Consider the following 23,546-nt stretch of genomic DNA (forward strand, 5'->3'; position numbering starts at 1 on the left):
CAATTAAAAAATGCTGACTCACTAAAGAATATTTTCACCACTTAAAACAAGATTGTGGATTTATATAAAATCCATAGTCTCACTCAAGATATTTAAAAAGCTGCAAATATTGTGTGGGATTTTTTAAAATAATGAATATTCATGCTAGTAACTTTAAACACATGTATAAGTCTTAAGAAGACACAAGCGTGTGTTTTATGATCTATTTCCACAGAGCACATTACTGTAGTATGTTACCCAAACTTTGTAAACTAATCAGAAATGTACCTGGCCTATCCTTTCCTTTTTGTGCTGGGCTGAAGAGTGTTCCAGATCTTCGTGCACGGAAATTTTTCTTTTGAGGCTGAATTGGACTCTGTAAGGCTCGGAATATTGGAGAATCTTGAGTGCATCTTCATATTTGATATTATCAAAAAATATTGTAGCACTTAGAAGCTGATCACCTGCAAGTGGAATAATACATAATTTTAATTACTTTGTGTTTTCTTATATTTTTTTTCCATTTTAGTTTTGTATATAGTACTTTCTATGTGTCTTTTCCACTGTTCCAGTGAAAACTGATGTTTTTCGATGGTATACAAAAAACATCACATTTCATTATTGTTCAAGCAAGTGATCTCAGAAATTATTAATATGGACAGGTTAAGCTCATAGATAACATTAGTTGGTTTAAAATCTACTATTTCTGATACCTAAAGAGATGGCAGATCACACAGCTACAATTCTCATTATTTAAAGATGCAGAATAAAATTTAAAAAAAATTAAAAATCAGACTTTACCTTCTTTAAGACTAAATATTTTTGAAGCAGGAGATTCCTTAAGTACTTTTTTAATAAATATTCCTTCATTTCCTCCACCTTTTACACTAAAACCACTAGCTCCAGCTTCCACTTCTGTTTTCAGGGTCACTTCCATTGTCTCCTAGAGATAGAAAAATATGCGAATTTATAATTTTTATTAATTTGCATTAAAGGGTTCTAAGTTGTTCTACAATAAAAATTTTAATCTCCTCAGGTATATTTTCAATAGCTCAAGAAAGATTATGCAAAATTGAGGATATACTTAGTGTGGGTTTGATTCTGTTCTAAATTACAATTAAGCACGTGTGTTAGGGTTATGTTGAATCAGGGTCATTGGGAAAATAGGTTATAATTTTAAAATGTGAAACATATGGAAACTTTTAGGGCTGAAAGACTGTATTTTCTGTGAAGATATTAACCACTCAAAGTCAATGGGCCAAAAAGAAAAGAAAAAAGTCAAAATAAGAGCTAATGCTGTACTGCACTCAAATCAGAGAAGGCTAAAGAAAGAATTCTAAAAAGAATTATGGAAGGACCACAAATAGGACAAATAAATGTTCCTGCCCGTGCCACAACTTGGCCATTCATGAAGTTCCTGATCAAAACAAGTCCAAAGTGACTCTTTGCCCATTTGTCCTTCCTTCTGTCCTCCCGTTCATGTCCGTGCGTTTTAACAAGCTTTACTATTTACAGGGCTCATACCTAAAACTACAGAGTGCTTTTAGACTGACCTGTGGATGACTCTGCTTTGATTTATCTGTAGAAAGTTTTTTGTTTTCTTCTTGAAGCTGAAAAACAATTTTGAATTATTTCAAGTTCAGAAGCCACGGTGATCTTAAGTACAACAAAAGTCAGTTAAAATTCCTGGTTTAGAGCAAGAAATGAGGCTGACTTTAATGGCACAGAGCAAAATCAGGATCAAGAGCCATGTACAACATGAATTATTTAACTATACTAATCCCAGCAGTAAATTAGATGCCAAGGCCTCCCTTCATTGTACCAGAATTTGCATTAAATCAGAGACCATTGTAACAAAATTTGCATTTGGTCAGAGACCAAATGTCTTAAGATATTGGGAGTCTTTCTGTGTCCTAATGTAGTATATTGTTCATCTTTCAATTTTGTAAACGTAATTTTTTTTTACTTATTCAGCTTCGGCATGAATTTTAAACTGTTGCCTACTTAACACAGCTGACTAATTAAATCTCTAACTTTGAATAACCAAGAGGTACAGGTAATTTTGAAATACTTATTAATTAGGTTCAAGCCATATATTCTAACAGGAAAAACACTACAATTTCTTTATGCTCTCTGTCTTGTGTCCTTTACACAATTAAGTCAAACGCATTTTCTCACCAAGAAACAAGAACATGGTCAGGAAGCCCAGCACAAAATAAATCCATCAATGAACAGAGATGCAGTTTTGATGGGGACAGGAAGACAATGTGGCTGCAGCCATGTCCCATTCTATGGCATTGTGGGAGCTAAAGCCTCTTGAATCAACTTGATAAAGCCATGCCTGCATGAAAATTTATTATCTTGCCTTTAAATAGTCTTCTTCTTCGGGATACTCATAAACTGGAGAGGATCCTTGTGGCCTTGGACGAATGTCTTCTACTGCCACTTCAGTAACCTGTGGAAAAGACATGAGCAGTGATAAAGGAACACTCACCATTAAACACTGACTTGTTTTTAGGACTGTTTCTCTAGCTGTCCATAGTGTCCTTCTGAGTAAAAATCTTTCCTTCGTGATGGTGGATAAAAAATAACCAATAACTCGTTTTTTAGGTCAAGAACAAATACAGTTGTCATGTTAAAGCGCTCAAACCCACAAGGGACAGAATTCTGAGAGACAAAACCCAGTGGTAAGCTTATTTTTATTTTCTTTATGTATTGTGTGTATCTGCAAACTGAACAGACTGAAAACAGACAGATCAATTAGTAATAACTGAAAAAGTTAAAAAAAAAAAATCCCTTCCCTGCTCTATTTGCACACCTCAACTTTGCATCCAATGGCTTCAAACTTTGTTGCTCTCTATAAGCAAGCAAAAGTCCCAGCAGGAATTTCTGCTGACAAGCAATTGGCATTCTTCCTTCTCCAGTCAGACAACAGGGAACCTAAACTGTCTAAATCCTTAAAGAAAAGTTACTGTAGTTAACAGCCATGTAATAGTTTGCTAAGTCTTGGTAGCAAACTTATGCCAATGAGCCATGGCAAAGAGCAGATGCTTTTACACTAAAACATCTTTCGGGGTTTTGAGCTGGCAGGACAGTCCCAGGCAAAAATACAACATTTTTAATGGGAAGGAAAACCACCAGAAAGACCTAGCCATAAACAAAATATTTAAGATCCCACTCTGCCAAACTGTCATCACAGAAAAATTCAACTCTATAAAACTCACAGAATCTTCCTCCTCTGCATCTGCATCTGCATCGGCATCAGCATCTCCCGGGGCCTCGGCCGGTCTCAGCTGCCGTCCAGGACCTGAAAGCAGCACACAGGTTGTGGTTGTTGGAGCCTCACGATCCACACAGAGCACAGAGCAGTCAGCTTGCAAGCTGAAACCCCTGCAGCAGCAGGGCTGTGCACAGGCCACTGGAAAGGCCTGCCTTAATTTAGATTCCCAGCATCACACAATGGTGTGGTTTGGAAGGGACCTTCAAGATCATCTACTTCTTCCTACTAGCCATGGGCAGGGGTTACAATCTGGTTTACTTCTAATTCCACATTTTCTCCAGGATGGGGAGTCTTTCTCTTTCACAAAAGCCTTTACATTTCTGGACATGAGTATTTCTGATATCTTTAGAAAAAGAAAAGCATTGACCATCTGCTGACCCCTGTCTCCTGCACCAGCCCCAGCTTTCCAAAGGGACTGAGCATAGCCCACAATGAAGGCTTGAAGGGATTGGAGACCAGAAAAGGGGAAGGAGAGGCGTACAGAGGGAATCTGAAGTGTTTCTCCCTGAATTGTTTTATTATTTAAAATAGCAGAATCAGTAATTAACAGTTTGCTAATTCACAATGGATTAAATTGATTGAAATCCCCCATATTGAAACTCCTCCTCACTTCTGACAAAGGTCTTAAGAACAGGAGAGTAAATATCATGAACCTTGACAGTACAAAAGACACTGTTTTCTTAGTTTTTAAAAGTATTGAGGGTACAGGTGAAGGAGATGGGCTGTCTGAATGTATGATCCCCTTGAAACGCTTTAAACGGGGCACCAAAGAATGAAAACAGCATGAATTAGAACATTTGCAGAGATCCAGCTTTAACCAGTAGAGGACAGTGTGGCTGAACTACGTATTCCCTAATGCACCAGCTATTCACACACATGCCCAAGTGCTTGTCCCAATAACTATGTCTCTTTCCTGTCTCCATGCTTGTTTTTTCCAAGCCATCAGGCTGTCTAGCTCCCCAACTCTCAGTTCTGCAGCTGCCATTACTATACATAGCTTTGGCTCTCCTAAACAGATCCTCTGGCTTAAAAATATGCTCAAAAACTGGAGAAAACAACTGACAAGAAGAACTGTGCAACTCATTGTCTGTCTCAAATGGAGAATCCTTGGGCTGGAACACAAGATTTCTGGACATTACACATTCTGTGTGCAGACAAGATGGCACAACTTAGTCATGTCTGCAATCACTGACTTACACACATTGCCAAGCCTTTGTTAAAGTGGCTGGAATTTTGCTGGTCACTCCTCATAGTCTTCTGATCTACATTTACTTCTTCCTCGATTTTTTTGAAGATGAAATTACATAGTACAGGCAAAGTTTTGCAAGAGTTATGCCCCAGTGATCAGCGATGGACCACTTTGTTAAGATGGATGGAAACAGTGTGCTTCCAGTGGGAATATCCTCTAACAGTCGGTGGGTCAGGCTTCCAAACTTGATAAAATAAAAGGCAATCCACATTAGCTATATGTAACAGCATCATAATCAGCTCTCCTGCAGCATTCCAGCCCCAGGGAATTAGGACCAACCCAGAACATATCAGGGCTGCCAGACCATTCATCCTTTAGCCTTCACAGCACTAGTCCTGACACCTACAATGGACAATTCTAGCAAGTTCTAGAAAATGGTCTTAATGCACATTTTAGCTCAGATTATTGACCTGCCTGAAATTTAGCTTGATTTTTTTTTTCAAAAGCTCTAGCATTTGTAGTCTTCAGAAGCTAAAAAATTTGAAAATTTGGCATAACCATATTAAAAAATTTAGACATGGAGTTATGAACCTGATTTTAAGCGTTTCTGCTTGAAAATTCTGGAATCCATTCATGAAGCACTTCACCAAATGTACTTTAATAAGCATCATATGAGGAGAAGAGCTGCAGGATTGATGCTCGATTGTTTAATTTGCCTAGCGCTGCTAAAGATTCAGGTGCCAACAATAAATTTTATGGCTGTTACTAAAATTCCAAGAAATAGTAAGGACTAAGTCTCGTGGCATTGCCATATTTTTCACTTGGGAGAATCCCACCCACAAGCCCTGCAGTCCAGCAGAATGACTTAACAGAAAATTGCTTGGATTGCTGGAGTGTTTGCTCTTCAGTGCAGCACTCCAGTGGTAACTACAGCATTGATCCCTGGTGGCTGCCAATAATTCTGCTACTGGAAAAGAAACAGGAAAGAATCATCTGTGGCACTTCTTAGGCTGGTTTACTCTTGTTTTACTCTGATGTAGCTTCAGTGACACTTTAACTGTCTGGAACTGGAGCAATGCAAGTACAGCACCTCTCCTAAACTGTGATAGCAGCGCCTTTTCCTAAAACAATTCAACCAACATATTACTGTCCCCAGGGCTAACAGAGAGGTGGGTGAGACTGCATGGAGGGGCATCAGACACACAGATGACCTTCTCTCCCAAAGCTTCACACTGAGGCTTTTCCATCCACCCTGATTTCCCCAAACTCTCCATAGGCTGCCCCTCTATGATAGCTAACCCATGGCATAAAAGACTCCCTGTGCCCTTGATTCCCACTGTAAACTAAGATTTACTTCTGATTATTTCTTGATTCAGAACACTTTCAAAAGAAATCTATAAAAGAGGCACTGCAGTACATCTTCAGCAAAGCTTTCTTTCTGAGTAGAAAAGCCTGTGCCAATAAACTATGATTTATATGCATGTCATTCTCATGCCCTGAATAGTAGCAATGCCAACATTTTATAGATTTTAACTTTTTTTTATGGACCCTGGACAATCAATGCTTTGTTCAAAATGTTTTCATAAACAAGATGGAATTTACATCAGTGACTACTTCTAATAGCTACTGGACTGACTTCAGAACAAGGGAATTTTTTGAAAGTAAGCAGTAGGAGTTATATAGGCTGGATCATTTTCATATCATATGACTGAAATGTGCATCTGCTTTTCAAAATGCAATTATTTTAAAATTATTTTATCTTTAGCCTAGCAACCCAGATGGACTGTTTGGGCAAAACCAGAAGGAAAAAAGTAAAAAGAGGCTATTTTTTTGGTATTCACATTCAGTGGGCAACAGTTTCCAAAATCACATTTCATACAATATAATGAATTCCAAGTATGACAGTGTCATTGAATTTAAATCAAATGTGCTTTAATGTATTGTATAAAGAGAAACCTAGTTTTAACTGGAACACTGGCATATTAAATTCCTGTGATCTGTATGCTTAAAAATTAAATTGTACATGAAAATACCAGAGATGTTAATAAAAGAAACAAAAATGTCTTTTGCTGATCATCCTAACTTCTCTGCTTCCAGACTATAGCCCTTTTTCTGCAGTTCTTAGATTTGGGCTTTTTGCTTTTTAAGATTTTGTACTAAAGTTATATTTGCATATGAATAGTGAAGTTAGGTGATCTGCTCTCATCTTTAAGTATATCACTTTTCCTTGCATCAACTTCAACATTACTTCAACAAATAATTTCTCTTAACAGACAGAAACCTGATCCATGATAAATGTCTGTCCACAGGTGAGAACTTTTATGCTTTGATCACTCACTTATTAAAAATAACACACCCTTATGCCTTTTCATTACTTTGTCACAACCTATGCCTTTTTTCATGAGGATTTTGGCATTTGCTAATTACCATTTCTAAGCTGTGACAAGAAACCAACAGTTCTCTTTGTGCAGTGTTGTGGAAATAACTCTGAGTCCATAGCCAGTTAGCAAACTTACACCTTGACATGTGGGCAAGGCTGGGACATCTTTAGATCAGGTCTTTTCTGACAGTGCAAAGCATGCTCTGGACACATAACCTCATTTGTATTATTAATAAGGAGAAGGAGGAATGAATAATTGGAAGACAAACAACAGCAGTAATAATTTAATGCCATTGTTGTTGTTGGCATGTATTTGACCCACTAAAGACTGCATACGTGTAGGTTAGCAGTTTTCATGGTGCTCCCTCATGGGTTTATGTCTTGCTGTAAACAAAGCTGTGCATGGCTGCTGTCAAGGACAGCTTCAGCTGGCTCCCGTACCAGAGCTCTCTTCCTGCAGCCATCAGCCCCTGTACCTGCACGTCTGTCTGTCCCTCTGCCCCCAGGCACCCTGTCACACAGGGCTGTTACTCCTCATGCATGAATGGCTGGTAACTGCTAATGCATTTCTCCAGAAAGTGTCTTGTTTCCAAAACAAAATTCCTCTCTCCAGATGGATGGTGTGCCTGACTTTCCCCCCCACAGCTTGTTCTCCCTCTCCTGCAGGTATCACAATTACTGGGATTCCTTTTCCTCCCTCAGAGCTCTCACAGCTCCTGAGCAGTGCTACTGTGAGGTCCTGCAGCTCCTTCTGATTCAGTTCTTGTAGTTGAAATAGGGAATACTTAGAATGACTAGAATGTTTTAAATTGCAGGTCCCAGTTCAGGAAAGCACTTGATAACAGGAACACTATGCACATGCCTGACATTAATCTTGGCCTCTCGAGAGCACTTTTTCAGATAGGTAAGCTCACCTGACTCCCAAGCAAGTAATGCTGGAGGGAAATGATCCTGCAAGCATCAGCTGCAAAGATAAGAATCTGAAAGTGTCTGCAAATAAACCTTGCTATGCATATGCTTGTTCCTAAAGGAAGCTGCCATGAGGTTTAAACATGGTTATAGCACAGGATCTTGCACAGCCTGTGCAGGCTCCACCATGACCTCGAGAAGGTTTGTGGCACTTCCAGTCAACAGCTCCAGCGATGTTGGGGAAAACCACCAGCAAAAAAAAATCAAGAGCTTCATCTTCTACAGCGATTTCCTAGTGCATTCCAGAGACCTGGATTCATTCCATTGTCCTGCAAGATCCCACGGACTGAGTTACAGCAACTGCTGGGCAGGGCTCCGGGGCACGGCTGGAGTGCAGCAGGAATGCTCGGCTGTCACTTTATCCAGGCAGGCTCCATGGCCATGGATGGGGACACCCGGCTGTCACTCTGTCCAACAGGCTCCATGGCCATGCATGGGGACACTCAGCTGTCACTCTATCCAGAAGGCTCCATGGCCATGGATGGGGACACTCGGCTGTCACTCTGTCCAACAGGCTCCATGGCCGTGGATGGGGACACTTGGCTGTCACTCTGTCCAACAGGCTCCATGGCCATGGATGGGGACACTCGGCTGTCACTCTATGGGGCAGCTCCATGGCCATGGATGGGGACACTCAGCTGTCACTCTATGGGGCAGCTCCATGGCCATGGATGGGGACACTCAGCTGTCACTCTATCCAGCAGGCTCCATGGCCATGGATGGGGACACTCAGCTGTCACTCTATGGGGCAGCTCCATGGCCATGCATGGGGACACTCAGCTGTCACTCTGTCCAGCAGGCTCCATGGCCATGGATGGGGACACTCGGCTGTCACTCTATGGGGCAGCTCCATGGCCATGGATGGGGACACTCAGCTGTCACTCTATGGGGCAGCTCCATGGCCATGCATGGGGACACTCAGCTGTCACTCTGTCCAGCAGGCTCCATGGCCATGGATGGGGACACTCAGCTGTCACTCTATGGGGCAGCTCCATGGCCATGGATGGGGACACTCAGCTGTCACTCTGTCCAGCAGGCTCCATGGCCATGGATGGGGACACTCAGCTGTCACTCTATCCAGCAGGCTCCATGGCCATGGATGGGGACACTCGGCTGTCACTCTATGGGGCAGCTCCATGGCCATGGATGGGGACACTCAGCTGTCACTCTATCCAGCAGGCTCCATGGCCATGGATGGGGACACTGTCACGGAGAGCTGCCTCTCCCAGCCCTCCATGGAATGTCCCTCCGTGGCTGGAATGCCCCTCCATGGCTGGAATGCCGTGTTACTTCACTTGAACCGCTGCCAGAGACACAGCGGGGCACGCAGCAGCTCCACCTGGAAGAACCAGCCCGTCAGCTCTGCACGGAACGCTGCCACAGTGCAAAAGCAGCTGTTTTGCCTCAAAAAAAGGTGTTCAAGTGAGCATCAGCACCCCTCCTTTAGTGCTTCCCCTCTGCTCTGTGCTGCCAGTGGGACTCTCCCCGGCAAGCCCTGAAATTTCTGTGGGATGAAGACAAAGGGCTGCTCTGTGGAATGAAGATAAAGATTTTGCTGCTGAAGGAGTTTAACAGGCCTCGTTATCAGCGGGATGCTATCAGAACCAGCTGGGCCGGTGTTCAAGCTACACTCCTGCCTTTGTTTTGCTCTGGTTTGGCAATGCCCCTTGGCTGCACTCTGTCCCGGGGCTGCATACTTGGGCTGTGATGAATGCAGCTCCGACCTGCGAGCCGAAAGCAGGGGCAGAGGCGTGCTAAAGGAGCAGCTACTCCCAAATAACCAACGTGTGTGAATAGTTTCCTTCCATTCAAGGCATGAACAAGATGTTTTGATTCATTGCCTTGGTATGTTAAGCTGCCCTTGTTGGCTGTTAGAGTACTTCATTAAAAGCCTTCAAATCATTTCATCTCAAAACCTTTTGAAGACATTATATATATGTGAGTTACAATCATGAGTCTCCTTGCCCAGCCAGAGGATTGTCCACGAAGTTAACACTTGTTTTTATCATAAGGAACAGTACTTTTCTCTGCAAAGTACATCCAAGCAGGGAAATGTCTCGGGAATTAAGGTTCCTTGCAGACCATACTGAGCTCTGTAGGATTTTATAGAGCATTTTCTACAGGTTGACTAATACCAGGAAAGATGTGTAAGAGCACTGGCAACTAAGAAATTATATAAACACTACCATAAAACCAAAAACTAACAGCCCCCAGATGAAAAGAAAAGTGAATGGCTTTCCCATGAGTGTGTGTTTATTGATAAGCCCTGCCCACAGATTTAAAAGTATTAAAAGCATTCCTGCTCACACTTCACAATAGGAGCAAAACTTTAGGAAGGCTGAAGAAAGAAGTTCTTGATTCTTACTGTGGTCTACCTTTTCTCTGATGGTAAAGATAAACTTAATAGAAAGCACAGAATAATTCAGAATGGGAAAATAAATCACTCTGGTGGGGCTCTGCACAGACCTTCTCAGTTTGAGTCATATTTTAACATGAAAAGCACAGGGGACTTTTTTTTTCCAGCTGTCAAACTGAAATTTAGCAGATCCCGAGTTAATGGCTTTCATCTAGCTATCATCATTTATTGGTTACTTGGCTATATAGGAAATGTAGTTTGGCCAGATCCACATAACTCTTCTGTTACAAGGATAAAATATTAACTAAAGTATTTCATTAGGCTAATATTTCACCTCTTACTGAAACAGAATAACCTTTCCTACAAGTAACAGAGAGTTCGAAAATAAGCTCTTAACCAAAGTTTATTGCAAGAACATGAATGGAGGGATGTCCTAGAGGGACAGCAAAAGCAGACAGCAGTGGCTGATAGCTGTATTTGGCTCTCCTGGTCTGTCCCTCCTCTTCCTAGCTAAAACATGAGTGAAAAAGGCAAATGCTCATGGTACCAGCAGGCAACCAGAGGTTTGGTGCTGCTTCCCCCAGGCCATGGTTCTGTCTCAGAAGCACAAGTTTTGTATCATCTCCAGATTTAGTCTGTTTGCATGGAGGGCAGGTGTAACTTCCTGCCCCGTGTCTCTGTCCTTCATGTGTTAGGCAGGAGTTTTCCTCTCTCTCAGGTTTATGTGACAGAATGGGTTTCCAGTCTGTGCTTTACTTCCTGCATGAATTCATACAGTGTTTTCTTACATAATATTGTGATAATGGAATAATTATGAATCAGGATAATTATAAGTTATGATTTTTCCAGGATTGCAGGGCCAGTTCTCACAAAGATGATAAGAGAAGGGAATAACTTTTTAGCAATTGTTGCTATTTGTGCCCAAACTCCTGGACTGAACCAAAATTGCTTACCACCCTTTTGGACAGAAAGTGAGTTAGCAATTCATAGCCAAATAAAGCAATAAAGACTGGTCTAATCCACTCTGATCCTCAACAGTTTTATCTCCTGGGATATACTGGTTTTACTTGTAATTGATTCGCTACTGTGCGAATAAATGTAAAGTAGTTGCATGGATAAATAGTAAATAGTAAATAGTTGTATGGATACCCAGATAAAATTTCCTGGAGTGTCACTGCCCATCTGGATGATGTGAGTTTTAAGAAGGGTTTCAGGAACGTGTTGCAAATGAAGAGCTCTCACTTGCTTATCAGCTTCAGAAACCCTGGTGGGAACTACTCTGCAGCTATTTCATTATCCAGTATATTGATTATTGAAATCTTGCAGTTTTCTCCCCTCTGAAAGAAACCCCGTCACCTACACAACAAATTAGACTTGGGAAGGAAATGCAGAGCACATCTGCCTTCCTCTCAGAGCAAGGAGTTGATTCCTGCTCCCTTCCCTGTTGGACAGCTGTGAACTCAGCTCCTACCATGACTCACCCAAATGCACAGGCAGGTGGGTGCCTATTGCAGATAAGGCCCATAAGGATCACAAAAATTAACTTTGCCACATTCCTTCTCCTCTCTGAATCACCCTTCCAAGAATTCAGGCTTCTACCAGAGCAGATTGCCTGTTCCACTGCCAAAGCACAGCCCTGCTCAGATTTATAAATGAATCAAATGAATGCATTTATGGAAAATGATCTCTCTGCCTGCGTAGGCTTGATTGGCAGCCCCAAGACTCAATTTCTCTGGCCACAGAGTCAGTATTTCTTAAGAAGAAATGGTTGTAACACCAAGCTGTCTCTTAAGGTAGCCCAGTACTGACACACTGAAGAAAGATGCTAATTCTCAGTGGTTTTGGTAGAAAGCACATTTGTTCTGTAAGAATAGGTCTTAAGATAAGAACAGAGGAACTGCTAACATTTTGCAAAAAGCCCAAAGAAACTGATGCAGGCTTTGTGTAAATGGCACTTACCACTCCAAATCAGAAACAGACATTTCAGACCAAACTGCTAAAAATGCTCTTCAAACCCTTTGCTTAAAAAACATCCCCATCAGAATCAATGCTCAGTAAAATGTTTGTATTTAGAGATAAATATAAACACATACATACATACATATATAGAGAGAAAGAGTTTGTACTGTGATCCTTATGGCCTTAAAGGTCTAGAAGACTTTTATTTCTCCTTACCCAACTGATAAAATTCAGTGCACAATCAAGTGCCCAGATACAGCAATATTAATGGAGTGATGCTACTCTGGCTGTCCCTTTGGTATGCCGGGCACAGCCCCTCTCAAAACAGGAATGCAGAAAAAAACCTGGTAGCTTTCCCACAACCTTTTATGGGGGGTTTTATATAAATATCTGCCTCTGGAAACAGGTTTTCAGCTTGAGAGAAAATTCCCTTGGCATCTTGTTTGGATGTAAATCACCACAGAAGAAAATATTTTTTAAGCTTTTAAATTCCTTAATGTATATGTAATACAAGAGATACGGGATAAAGGTGACAGAAAATTATTATGGGAAAATATTTTACATCAAAGATAAAGTTAACAGTTCCCTCACTTTGTTAAGATAAAAATCTTTTCTGTCAATAAACACTGACAGTAGCAAAACAGCATTTGGCACAGCTCACTTTTCCTTGTTTTTGTGTGGTAGGAGATTCTCTTTAAAATTGGAGAGAATTTCTGGATGCAGACTGTGGGTTTACAAAAGCGTAAAATCTCATTTACAGACAAACTAATCCATTGAGTCAGATAAATAAATAAATTAGCTTAGTTCTGCCCACATCAGTGTAATTCAAACCTGAATAAATGGACTATAAACTTGGGTTTCAGTCACCAAAAGGTCAGATTTCAAAATAATTGAGTTGGTCACATACCAAATTCTTTTTGAAAATGTTGTCTGGTGATTTCAGCCCATTGGTTTTTACCTCTTTTTGGAACACCTTTGCCTTACAGATGTATACCTTGCCCCAGTATTTTCTAAATATATCATTTGATACATGTCTTCTTTTACAAATTAAATCTGTTAACTTAATCTTCATTGTTTGAAATTAGAAATAATTATGTAAGACTGCAAAGCATTGGAATTTTAAGTGCATACTAATTTACAGAAGGAAAAACTGATGCTGACAAACTTTTGTTGCATTGCATTTTTGAAAAAAAATAAAATTGAATCCTTGCATGTGGTTTTTAAATGGTTCAGTACTGATTTTTCCATTTCTGTACTTCCTAGCACCCAAAAATAACAAATCAAAAGGCTTGCTTAATAGATTAGAGGGAAACACGGTTTAGTTAAGGAAGCAGCTTTCAGTTTTAGGTTTCACAGGCACAAGTATAAACAATAGGGAGAAACCATTTAAACCATTTCTTTCAAGACTCATTAGTGCAGTTCTGGATTTCTTTCTGGGTAAAGACTAAAATAGCAAGAAAGTAACTGCACTGTGGCTCATCCATGTAGTAACTGCTGAATGAATTGAGATGGGTGGAGCTGTTTGAAAGCACTAAGAGGAATATTTCTTGGATTTGATTATCAGCCCTAACACTGATTCATAGCATTTGCAAACATCCAGAGCTTCTCTGTAATACAAAAATAATGATATCTAATGGAAATGACTAGCTTTATCATAACGGTCTGTTCACACTCAGGTTAAGGATCTTGTAACTCAGTTAAAACAGGATGCATTCTTTTTGGAGGCACATGGTAAGGTTTTTCTTGATAAACAGCTGTGCTAAATTCAGACTAATTCATAAGGGAGAGTAAATTACATTTTGTTCTTCAGCCAGATCAAGAACTCCACTGAAATAAAAGAGCTTTGTACCAATACAAAGTATGAGGAAAAGGAAGATCCTGGAGCTTCAGTTACAGTTTTTGAGATCAGCTCCAAGGTGGCTTCTTCAGAGTCATTTAAATCTGTGCAACAGGAAAATCTAGTGGCTTGTCCCCACTCTGAAAAACAGCAATGAGCACCTTGATTTGTGGAACTGTGAAGAGTTTGAGCAAAAGGAAAGAATGGGAGGCACCTGGAGGGGCCCTTCAGTTCATCTGTAGGGTTTTCTGCAAAGAGTATTTTTAATATTTTTTAAGTATTAAGTATTTTTAAGTTTTTTTTTTTTTTCTTTGCAAAGAGTATTTTTAAACTAATGGTGTTTCACTGCCTGTGCTGACTCTGCTGTCTGAGCAGTGGTTCAGCTCTCTGTGAGCTCTGTGTGCAGCACAGAGACCACTGCCCTCTCCTGAGGATTTGCATTCCTTGTACTATGCACAGCTTACAGTCAATAATGCCAGAAAAGGAAAACGATTGCTACCGTGAAATTATCCCGTCTAAAACAAAAGGCTCCACCACCATCTTACTGTGACATTTTTAAATGCTGCAGTCCCAAAGTCCTCCGTGGGCTGAGATGTTAGAGGGTTTTAGCAGAGACTGAAATATTTGCTTTACACAGTGATGTTGGGGCAGTGTTGACAGAATTCTGCGACTACACTGAGAGCAGAATTTGTTTCTTTCTTCATTGCAAATACTTTGAACACTACTTAATCCCGCTTTGAACGCTTATGAAGATCTGCCCCCATTTGACCAAAAGAGAGTAAAAGAAAGGCACTCTGCTGACCTTAAAATGCCCAGAGCTCTTCTTTTCAGAGAGATCAAGTGCAGGGCTTGATGCAAAAGGAGACACATGAGAAAAGGGCAAAGACAAACCCACGCATAAGCCCAGAGTAAGTCACAGAATCATGGAATAACTGAATGGTTTAGAAAGGACCTTAAAGATCATTTCATTCCTACCCCCTGCTATGGCCAGAGGCACCTTTCACTAGACCAGGTTGCTCAAAGCCTCCTGAAGTCCTGCTAACTGAAAAACAGGTCCTTCTACACTTCTGCATCAGGGAAATCTACTGTGGAAAAATTATCTCAAAAGGTTTTGAAAATACACCTGGGCCAGGGTCTCAAGTGTGTAGGACCCAGATTCAAGAACACAAAGCAAAGCACAGAGTGAGGGGTAAAACGTAGGATCTACTGGGGGCATATCCTTCTGCTGACGGGTTGGTTAAGGAAAAAAACTCTTTGGTTTTGGAACACAACTTAGCCAATGCTAGGTCTTGTTCCTGAATTTCTAAAGCCACTTCTCAGAGGGCTCAAGCACTCATGTGCAAAATACATATTGCTGCAGGTTTATCCACTGGCCCTGTGAACAACTTCTAGACTGGTTGGTACAAGGAGGTTCTGATGGATTTGCTGCTCTTATCACTTGGGCAGGTGAGGATATTACAGCTATGTCACTCTGCACACCTCTGCAGCAGGGAAGGTCATGACCACTTCACACATACATGTTCAAAGACAGGGATCTGAAAATATATCTGAACAATTTCTAGGGAAGTTTAAGTTCTCCTTGCAGAGCAGTGCCAGCTCAGGAATACTGGAAAACACATTTTTCATGCATATGTTTTTTATTAAATGCAGCTGTCAAAACAGAGCAGGGCTCATGTTCCTGAAAAGGTGCAGGGATGAGAAGACAAATGGTTGGAATAAAGCAGGAATGTGCCTACTCTGCCTAGGCAAAAATCACCACTTCTGTAGAGCCTCCAGGGCAACCTTTAAACCAGCTGGCTCAGGGACTGGGAGCTGTGGGATTTCAGTGCTCGCCTTACAAACCCAACCAGCTCCCCAGGGAAGCCGGAGCTGCTGCACCAGCCACTCCTCCCGTGCCCAGCCTGGCTGGACAGACACCAGCTCTGCACAGACTGCACCTTCCCAGCGCTGTGCAGGCACAGACAGACAGACAGACACTGTCCTCAGCAGGGCTCCCTCCCTGCCATGCTGCACACAGGGTCCTCCAGGAGTGCTGGCAGTGAATTTACACCACCTACTGCAGTCTGGTAACACCTACCTCTAATCATTTTGCTGCTGTAGAATTATGGAGGTGAAAACAGCAAAGGAAAAGCAAGATTTTTCTTTAAATTATAATTTCCCTTTTATTCCATAGACACAGATTCAGATTTTAGCCTCCGATCTAAATTTGTGTCCTGAAGGTGTTCATCTGAATTTATAACAGTGCAACAGTAGAATCTGGCCATGATCTTCAGACAGTTAACAACATCACTTAAAAGATTTGCTTATTTCTCCATAATGTATTATTTGGGTTTTCTACGATGTTCCTATTCAACCAGGATTATAGTCTAAATACAATGCAGTTGTGTGGCAACAGTGTACCAGATAAATTCAGCTAACTCTGGGTAATATCACAAAAAAATATGTGTTTATAGCTTCATGCCAGTTTCTGACTAATGCTTTTGTTTGTTGCTATAGCAAACCACACATGAATCTGATAGCCAAAAGCATGTTTATGACTAACCTTAGCTCTCTGGGGATTGAAAATATGGAATAAAAAAAATCCCTCAACCCCAACACACAATGTGAGGAGAACATGATAGGAAACACCTTTTTTGGCACAAGCTACTATGAACATTAAGAGAGAAGAACATCATAAGTGGAAAACATTAGGGAATGGGAACTGTGGGAATAACTGCCTTTAACCCACGGCAATTCAAATCCAGCTTTCACTTCACCAAGTTGTCTGTGCACAACTAGAGAACTTTGCAGGAAGTCCTGGCTGCATGCTAAGAGATGGATTTAAGCCTCTGAAATCTGGAGAAGCTTTCTATCACACTTTAAAACACTCAGACCACTTTACTGGAGATCATTTTTACACCCTGCCTTGACACCTAGGACACGGGTATTCACTTAACTAATTTTTATTACCATTTATGCTTTGGTAGTTCCCAAGAGCCTGCCCCAAGACTGGCACCTCATTATGCTGTACAAATACACAATGGAGAGCAGTGCTGGCCCCAAAGGGCTTTCTGTTAAACTAACAGAGACAAAGGGGGAAGGGGCTGGACAGAGGGGGAGGCAGACACACAGAGGGGATGTGGCTGCATCACCCACCCAGGCAGAGGCTGAACCCAGGTGTCCTGCACCCCAGTTCAATTGACTGATTCTTGTTGCCAAATATGTTACTGTGAGAAGAAGAATACATTATGTACCCTGCAGAGGGGAGAAAATCAGTGCAGTTGAAGGGACACCTGAACTAGGAGAGCTTATAACAAAGCTACAGTACATCAGGAAAATTTTATACTTGTGTTACCATGTTATTCTTAATAACCTTTCTCCTTTGTAGGTTAAAAAAATAAAGGGGAATACTGCAGTAGAGTGTATAGATCAGATCAGTCTCCATCAATGTTTTCTATTGATTTTAATAATCACTCTGTCTCTAGATTTGAATACTGCATCTTTATTCTCAGATTTGTACACTGCATAAAGGCACATGATGACCACTATTCCTGACAAGTTCTTCCATCATCTGCATGATACTCAACAGAGTCTTGAGTTCCTGTACAACTTCATGGAGAGATAAATCTGCCCAAGCTCTCAGGTATTTCCAAAAGGTTTCATGAAAGACATCTTGACCCACCAGTAGGATCATAAGGACATATCATAAGCCATAAATGGAAGCTTATAAAAATCAGTAGGACTTAAATGATACCTGCTGGTCATCTAATGCCACAGGATCAAATCCTGAAGTACTGATATTTCATTCTGTGCCTACTCAAGCAAGACATCACTTGGCCCCACTGATACATGGCATGTTGCATTGCATTAATCTTGTAATTCAGACTGTGATATGGGCTGAGGTCAGCTTTGATTTCATCTTGCAAAATCCAGCAGAGCACACATCACTGCTCATAGCAATCACACCTGCAATCTTGTAAGAGTAAATGCTTTGAGAAAAAAATGCAAGGATTTTGTAGATTAGCCATGAGCTCCACTGGTGGATGCAGCAGGCAGCACTAAGACATCAGTGCTGTATAAAGCGAGGAACAAAGGCAAATAAGAGATAGGCAGGAATTTTCTGGGAATAGCCCAAGTATCACTGCTGGACCACAGTCGTGGTGGCACGCAGAGGGCCATATATGACTCTCTCTTGGCTTTCACATGCTTTCTCAGTTCTTCACATTTGGCACAAAATGCATCTTACGAAAAAGAAAAAAAAATGGAAGCTGCCAGCCTTCTTTCCTCCACACTGCGAATGTGAAAACAGCTTTGGGTGCAGGAAGCACAAATACAGAGACCATTTAAAAACAGCCACTTCATTCTCTGTGATTTAGCCCCAAAGCAATTGCTCTTCCCTGGGAGTGCTGTAGAAAATGAAATAGGAGATCACAGACAGAGGTTGCCAACCCAGCTTCAGCTCCAAATTACTCTGTGATGTAGGAGGCACTGGTTACTGGCACTTATGGACACAGGTTTGTGCAGGCATGGTGCTACTTCATGAACATCCTTCTCTCAAAAGGCACAGCTGCCCCTTTGCACCCTCTGTCACACAGACAGCACTGCCTGGCACTCATTAATCTGCCAGCTTGGCAACTGCCCCACCTTGGTCATGGTCACCGAAGGAGTCCCTCCACCTGCCCAAAGCACCACGTGAAACCAGGCGAGCTCTCCCCACACTGCAGAAAGTAAGACAGCAAAGTGAAAAAAAAAATTACTTGCTCAAAGTCACAAAGCAAGTTGGCAGCAGAGCCAGCAATAAATTCAACCCAGATGTGCTGGATTCCACCTCCTCCCTGCACCATGCTGCCTCTCTTAGCTGGAAGGAAATGTTTTACATTTACTCATCCCTCCTTTTCCTTTGTCAATAGAAATTAAAGCAGGCATCTGACTGCCTAAGTCTTGAATAGTCCAATGGTTTCCAAGGCTTGCAGTAAAGTCAGCCAAAATTTCTATTGAATCCAGCCCTAATGGACAACTAAAAGTGATTTCTTTGCCAAGGAGCCTATCAGTGCAAAACTCATTTAAGCACATACTACTTTTATATAGACAGGCATTGTGCATACATATATATATTTCATGATTTTGCAAAGAACCACTAATTACAAAACCACAGTTTTTCTAACTGTGATGGTTTTGGCTGAGGCAGAGTTAATTTTTTTTCATAGTAGCTGGTATGGGGCTGTGTTTTGGATTTGTGCTGGAAACAGTGTTGATAATTCAGGGATGTTTTTGTTATTGCTGAGCAGTGCTTCCACAGAGTCAAGGCTTTTTCTGCTCCTCACCATTGAGCAGAGTGGGGGTGCAAAAGGAGCTGGGAGGGGGCACAGCTGGGACAGCTGACCCCAACTGACCCAAAGGATATTCCAGACCATATGGCATCTGCTCAGCATATAGAGCTGGGGGAAGAAGAAGGAGGGGGAAGGACACATTCAGTATCACGGCATTTGTCTTCCCCTGTGTCTGTGATGGGAGTCCTGATTTCCTGGGGATGGCTGAACACCTGCCTGCCAATGGGAAACTGTGAATTAATTCCTTGTTTTGCTTTGCTTTTGTGTGTGGATTTTGTTTTATCTATTAAGCTGTTATTATCTCAGCCCACAGGTTTTTTCACTTTTACTCCTCCTATTCTCTCCCCATTCCACTGTGGGAGGGAGTGAGTGAATGGCTCTGTGGGGCTGAGCTGACATTTGGGGTTAAACCATGACAGCAACTTAACCAAGCTGTGAATAAACTGAGCTACTACTATTAAAAAACAAAACAAACCAAAACTAAACAGAACAAAAACTCCCAAAAAAGCTACAAGATGCTTTTTGTATGTATAAATTTAAGACAAGCTTCTATATCTTTTTATTTCGTTGAAAGGTAGTAAAGTCTGTCAGGATGTTCCTTTCATTGAAGCCACTCAGGTCTGCCAAAAGACTGATAGCTAATTAATGTTAATTAATGTTCCCATCAATTTATTTTGTGAACAGAATGTCCAAATATTTGAAAATTGCTCATTAAGCTTTCTATGGTGTCTGTGTGGTAGGCCATGTTCATGTATTTTCCAAAAGCAATGTAAATCTCACTTCCATCAAATATGTCATGTCCTGTCAGCAAAATATCCTCACTGCTGTCAGCCCAAGGTAAGTCCACACCACCTCTGAGCAGTTAAACACACTCTCACTTGCCTGTTTTCTCACCCTCAAGGTAAATGCCATTCCATTTTTCCTACCTGTCATCATACAAATCCAACTGAGGTTGTAGGTGTTGTGCTGCTGTTGCTATAACTCCACTTCCAGCATTCTGCTCTGCCTACTGAAGGAACTTCAGGGGAGCTGGACAGAAGTTAAAAAGAAATGCAGCATTTCATGTTGCATCCTCAAAGAGAAATGCAGCATTTCATGTTGCATCCTCCTCTCACCCAAAAACTCAAGGGGCATGACAGTGGGAACAAAAACTCCAGCAGCTGCAGGTTGCCTGAAACACTGAACTCCCTCATTTCTCTTGACTGGAAAACAAATACCCTCCAGATTCTGCATCCAGGTCTCCTGTCAGAGAGCAGCAGCCTCCTGCTCCTCTGCAGAAGGGAGGGCAGCTGGAGATCCCACACATGGCAAGATCAAAGAGCTCATGGTCTTCTTACATGCTCTGCATGAATCCACTGCTGGGTAACTGCATCCACAGCTCTGCTCCAGCAGCAGGGCTTTACTACCGCCAACATTTTCTGAGGTCTTCTAGACAACGAAACACACAAAAATGCACTTTGAAAAAGCCTCCCTTCTTTCTCTGTGGAACTGTTTATTCCTGTCACCTCCATTTTGCTCAACCTGTGTGGCACAAACCTAAATCCTCCAAGGCACACCTGGACAGGAGGCTGTGTATCACCTAACACAGTGGGGACCTTAACCTGCCCTGAGCAGCAATAAATGAGGACTAGCTCTTGACAAACATGGCTGGGTTGTGCCATTTTTGTGCAACAACAGTTAGTTTTACAGATTTGAGCCTGTGCTCCTGCCAGAGCCACTGCTGCCTGCAAAGTCCCTGTGAAGCAGGAAGCTGTCACTGCTGCTCCTCAGAGCTATTGCAGCCAGGTCAAGGACATTGCTCCTTGCTGCAATCTGTCAGTGCTGATTTAGCAATTCCCCTGGATGCACAGGCTCTGGCTGGCCTTCCCCATGGTTCCAAGTGTGTCTGAGAGCCAAAACCTTATCGCAGTCCATCTCTGTCTCCTCACAAGAGCAGAGTTAGTGGAGGAGTTGGCGTGGCCTGTTTGTGCTGGTATGACAGCCAGCTCCTGTTCTGGATTAGAGGATGATGGTTTTCCCTCCCCCCTAGATCCCTTACTGGGCATTTGAAAGAGGAGGATTTGTGAGGAGGGGAAACATTCATGATGGGTTTTCATGGCTCTTCTGCCCTCCCTCTGCTCTGGTGCAAATGAAAGCCCCAGCTCCATGGGCTATTTCTGTGTATGCTGTCATGGGGCCCAAACTTTGTCAGTCCAGGCCATGAAACAACAGAGTGACAGTGCAGAGGTGTTCATGCAGCACCTGAGCTCAGCTGCAGCTCCCTGCACAGAGGACAGCTGGCAGAGGACCAGTTTCCAGTGCATGTCACAACTTGGGGGATCATTGCAAAAGCGCCGCTTCCCTATCAAGCACCAGGGTGGAGATCTGCTGACTCCAATCCCCCTCCTTCAGAGTGAAGATCTGCTGACTCTGATACCCCTCCTTCAGAGCAGGGACTGAATGTGAACCAGCAACAAGCTCCAGACACACAGGAGGGCAAATAAATTAATGAAGCCCAGCTGAGGATGATGGGGTCAGTGGTCAGCAGAGACACCCCAAACACACTGCAGTGTGTCTTGTTGCTGATGTGCAACACAGCTCTGGGGCACCAGCATCTGATATAACTCCTACAAGGTGTTTCTCCTGAGCTGGAACTCCTACAAGGTGTTTCTCCTGGGCTGGAAAATGCTGTGGTTGCCCACATGGGATTTTGCTGCATGAGGCTGTCTCACCCACACTGGTTTTCACTGGCCTGTGGCTGGATGTGTCTGTGTGTGGCCCTGCTGGCTGCTGTCTCAGTGCTCTTGAAAAATAATCCAACATCACTGGTTTTCTTTCCATGGCATTTGCTTCTGTCCCTGCTCTGGGGTTGTCCCTAACTCCATCACAGGCACCTTTGGGCAGCCTTGCTGAGGCAGCAGCCTGGGGTAGGGGATGTGCTGGGGCTCCCCTGCTCCCAGACCTGTCCTTGTGCCAAGGTATCTTCCCTCAACATTGCCTCTGCCAAGCAGACTGATCCCAGAGGTACCAGCTGCAAAGGACTTCAAGGCTGGCCTGTCACAGTCTTCCTTCATGAGTGCTGTATGAAGTCAAACATTTCTCTGGGGGGAAAAAAGCTCTAAAAACTGAAAGTAAGAGATCAGATTTTTTTCCACAGGTTTTCTTTTCCAAGCCATGCTATCAAATACGGTCCACATCCAACAAGTTAATCTGACTCAGGTGCTTCACCCCCTCTGTTCCAGAGCACCTGCAGTGCTGAGTGCCCCCAATGCCCCTGCTAACACTGCACCTTTTGCCTGCCTGCAACCACCCAACCTGCAGAGCCACCACCCCTCTGCTCTGCCACCTGCCTGCCACAGCCCTCCCTGCCCTGCACCAGGCCCTGCTCTCCTGGAAAAGCCACGGTTCTACTGACAGAGAGGGACTGCAGCACCTTCCTAATCAAGAGAGGGGCAGCTCTGAATTTGTGTGACAACATGCTCTGGAGCCCGTGGCTTGACTACAACATCACCTTACTGTTGTGCAGTAAAGGCTGCTGACACATGCTGGCCCCAGAATGACAACACACTGCTGCCCTCCAAATACATTTCTGCTGCCAGATTCTCCCTACCTGCTGCTGCTGAGACCCTGCCTGTCTGGGATGCTGTATTTGCCCATACCCTCTGAGCAGCCTGAACAGGGAACCTGAACAGGGACACCTCAGGCACCCACACACCCTGCACACTCCAATCCTGCTGCGCTCACCAGCAGCAGCAGCAGGGAAATGATGATCCAGATCTCTGGGAAGGGTCCCATGGCCTGAGACTGGCCATGTGGTTGGGGTGTGAGGGGCTCTGCAGGACTGGGGCTGTTTATCCACAGAGAGAAAAGCAGACAAGTGAGAAAGGGAGAGAAGGGGGGGAAGCACTGGGCAGAGCTCCCAGGAAAATGCTGCTGTGGACAGTTTGCTTGGGCTCCTCAGGGACTCCTGATGGCTGCTCTGATCTCCTCACCATGAGACCCAGGGATGATTTGTTGTCACATGCGCTGACCACACTGTTTTCTTTCTAAGAAAAAAGCTGGTATATTAAGGAGAGATTACATTCATGCCTGAGCTTATCTGAAAGTGCTGGGCTTATTCTTTGGGCTTTAAGGTTTATTTAGACTAAATAAGGTTTATGTATTTGGTTGGTGAAGCATGCAATGTATACATTATAATTATGTAGTTAATGCACTAATCCCTGTGATGAGCTTTCCTGGCATAACCCAGTACAGTTATCCAAAAGCTTCCTTTTAATCTGTGAGGAAGGATAATTTTAAGAAGAAAAAC

At 42.7% G+C, this 23,546-nt stretch overlaps 1 protein-coding gene across 1 annotated transcript in view; it reads right to left on the reverse strand.

Moving 5' to 3' along the window:
• LOC128943777 (protein AHNAK2-like) overlaps positions 1–23,546 on the reverse strand; it is a 127,911-nt gene that overhangs the window by 22,282 nt on the left and 82,083 nt on the right. The window contains exons 3-7 of the mRNA XM_054286688.1: positions 3,204–3,286; positions 2,345–2,434; positions 1,533–1,589; positions 781–922; positions 268–443 (exon numbers count right to left, since the gene is read on the reverse strand). Of these exons, the coding sequence (XP_054142663.1) occupies positions 268–443; positions 781–922; positions 1,533–1,589; positions 2,345–2,434; positions 3,204–3,286 (548 nt within the window). The remainder of the gene's footprint in view (positions 1–267; positions 444–780; positions 923–1,532; positions 1,590–2,344; positions 2,435–3,203; positions 3,287–23,546) is intronic.

This window comes from Melozone crissalis, unplaced genomic scaffold (genome assembly GCF_028551555.1).
Source record: "Melozone crissalis strain CALT ecotype California unplaced genomic scaffold, PUWL_Pcris_2 ptg000056l_1, whole genome shotgun sequence".
In the NCBI taxonomy this organism is placed as follows: domain Eukaryota; kingdom Metazoa; phylum Chordata; class Aves; order Passeriformes; family Passerellidae; genus Melozone; species Melozone crissalis.